The 3,108-nt window shown below is 38.3% G+C and overlaps 1 protein-coding gene across 1 annotated transcript; it reads right to left on the bottom strand.

Moving 5' to 3' along the window:
- Positions 1 to 261: 261 nt before the first annotated feature.
- Positions 262 to 1,084, bottom strand: LOC131240556 (uncharacterized). Its single transcript, XM_058238849.1, has 2 exons — positions 461 to 1,084; positions 262 to 366 (listed from the first exon to the last, which is right to left on the bottom strand). Exons 1-2 carry the CDS (start codon positions 1,058 to 1,060, stop codon positions 361 to 363), a joined length of 606 nt encoding a protein of 201 aa, XP_058094832.1. The 5' UTR covers positions 1,061 to 1,084; the 3' UTR covers positions 262 to 360.
- Positions 1,085 to 3,108: the final 2,024 nt, after the last annotated feature.

Genomic DNA, 3,108 nt, shown 5'->3' with positions numbered 1-3,108 from the left:
ACATAGCAGAAAAAGCAAGAGGGGCATTATCACAATCTATGTCTAGAATAAATAAATCTGAAATTAAATTTTTCCATGCAAAGATGAGGTTATTCAGTCTTAAAGAAACTTTTTTCCTGAAAAATCGAATATCAAAACCATCAAATAATAATCTAGAAACAGAAATTAAATTTTGACGCATCCTCGGTGCAAAAAAAGTATCACGAAGGATTATTGTTTGCCCTATGCACGTACGGAGATGGAGAACGCCATTCCCTTATACGTCTTCAACAGCGTTATTGCCCATGTACAGCTTGTAACTTCCTTTAGCTACAGGTCAGAATTCCTCGAGTCCTCGACGACTCTGTGTCACGTGCTTTGTTACGCCTGAATCCAAAATCCACTCGTTAGATATAGTATCAACGAAAAGGATTTCAAAACAAACGCCTACATACAAAGTATCTTGTGACTGAGAAATTACCGTCTTTTTATGGGCACACTGCCGAGCATAATGGCTGAAATTTCCACAGACAAAGCAGACTATATTTGTCTTTTTCTGCTTCTTCTTTCCATTTCCCTTCTTGAGATTTGGAGCAAGTGTTGTGGTCTTTTGTTCTTTATTATTCTTCTTCGCCTTCTTGCGAGCTTTGGACCGTTTATTGTTAGCTTTCCGTTTATGGGTCTCTGCTACAAAGGCCTTGGCCGAACCTGGTTGAATTGCATTCATTTCAACCTCACGTACCAAGTGGCCACAAAAATCTCTAAACGTAGTGATAGAATCAGTATGATTCAGAATTCTTTTGATTTGGGCCCAAGATTCATGCAATGAACGGTGCATGGCTATAATCTTCTGATTTTCAGTCAATTTACACCCATCATTCCTAAGGGCACCTATCATTTGCTCCATCTTACGAATATGATCTTTGATGGGGCAGCCGACAGGCATCCTGTACTCCTGAAATTCTAATTCTATTGCCCTAACTCTCACATCTGACTTCTGCGCATAGGCATCTGTCAGTGCTTCCCAGATTCCCTTAGCAGTTTCATGCACTTCATACGTAGGTATGAGTTCTTTGTGCATAGTGCTAAGAAGGACATTATGGGCTGAACGATTTTATTTTCGCCATTTATTATAGCGAGTCATCGCAACCTTATGTTCTTGTAAATTTTCATTTTCAGCCAGGATGGGTTCCTCTTGAACTACATCGAGTGTGTGAGATATGTCGTCCTCCTCTAGATGGCATCGCACCGCGCGGGACTAGTCTTCGTAGTTGTTGCCGTCGAAATGTTGTCCTTTCAGTTGTTCAACGATTAACGCTTTGGTGGTCATCTCTACATTGCATGAGTATTACTACTTAGCTATGATCTAAGATATTAACACTAATCATCAGCATTTCTACTTGTTATATAAATTTTCAAAGTATAAAAGCAGTTAACACATCTTAATGAGATCTGAAAGTCCACATACCCGAATGGGCAATGTAGAACAACAAGTTCTCTAATTAAGATGGGTTTAATACTTTTATAAGAATAAATTTGTATAATATGCAACCTTCCATTACATGGTTGCATGCATCATTTGGTGGAGGAAAATAAACTCTCACTCAGGTTATGCACAACCTTTATTTGTGTATAGGGAGTATCTAAGGACTAAATTTTTCTTTATTTTCCAATAAAAAATAAGGGGGCCTAGATCTAAACACATCAAGCCGAATATTTTCATGCATATTAACATCATCATCAGAAAGAAAAAAATCAAGTGCTTAGATATAAAGAGAGTACAATCTTCACCTGTGATCATGACCATTAGTGATGGATCTGATCATCACCGTTAATGATCATTGTTGATGATGGATCCTTTCATCAACATCGATCATCATGGTTGATGATCATTTCGATCACTAATGATCTCTTGATCAATAGTGAAGAAAAAGTTATAAAGGAAACATCATTCATATGCCACATTACACAAGAGGGGCATCATACGAATTCACGAGACCATCATATCATAAGCATACATGCATTCATTACACACAGCACTTCACTTGTGCATCATTATGTATTTGTAATATGTGCATCATCATTACTAGATGAGCGGCCCTTATTCTATGTACATGTGCCACATTGCTACAGGCGACATGGAAATCAAATTGCGTACTTAGTAAACTCCTTTGAGCCAATCTCAAAAAATATGTGGTTTATCCATGCCGTGCATCCATGTGGCCCACTTGATAATTATATTTGTCATAAATTCACGCTCACCAGATGGATGGACGGTTTGGATACAACGCATACCTCGTGATAAGATCCATATATGTTACTGACCGCCTAGTTCTCCATATGGATAGACGGTTTAGATACAACACATATCTTGCCATCTGAGCAACACATGAACATTTTATAGCACATGGATACAATACATGATTTGCACATGGATACAACACATGAATATAGCACATGAATATTCAATGTGGGAAATATTTAATTTGGGTTGCTGACATACATGAATACAACTATGGCAAGATGTACACTAGCCAATTCGTGTACAGATGCTATGTATATAGTTGAAGTTATCTATCAGAACAACATGTGTACACATGTGTACATGTGCACATCGGCCAACATATGTATACACGTGTACATGTACACATCAGCCAAGTATACGTGCACACGTGTACATCAGCCAACATATAGAGAAGTTAGTCTAAACATGTGTACATGTGTACATCAGCCAACATACGTGCATATACACTTGTGTGCATGTACATGAGCCATCACGTGTGTACATGTACATGAGCCATCACGTGTACAACAGTAGCCAACAATTCATGAGTCATCACATGTGTGCATGTACATGAGCCATCACGTGTACAACAACCAATAATTCAAGTATGTTGAGATACGTCACCAGTAGCTATGTTTTAGTGGTTGACTTTAATTCAACAACTATTTAGTTGGTATGATGCACACGTATGGGGTATATGTTACATACTTTCATGGTTTAGTAATCCACACCGCTAGTAGATTGAGTTGCACCATGGATGGACTATACCCTACAAACTTTCCTTCATGGGACAATCTTAACCTTTCCATCTGTGGTCTACCAATGGACGGTCGATTATAGAAAAA

Source organism: Magnolia sinica, chromosome 3, assembly GCF_029962835.1.
Source record: "Magnolia sinica isolate HGM2019 chromosome 3, MsV1, whole genome shotgun sequence".
Classification (NCBI taxonomy): domain Eukaryota; kingdom Viridiplantae; phylum Streptophyta; class Magnoliopsida; order Magnoliales; family Magnoliaceae; genus Magnolia; species Magnolia sinica.
This window is presented reverse-complemented; position numbering and strand designations above follow the sequence as displayed.

Coding starts and splice junctions, on each gene's coding strand:
- LOC131240556 (XM_058238849.1), bottom strand. CDS start 1,060: ATGCACAAAGAACTCATACCTACGTATGAAGTGCATGAAACTGCTAAG.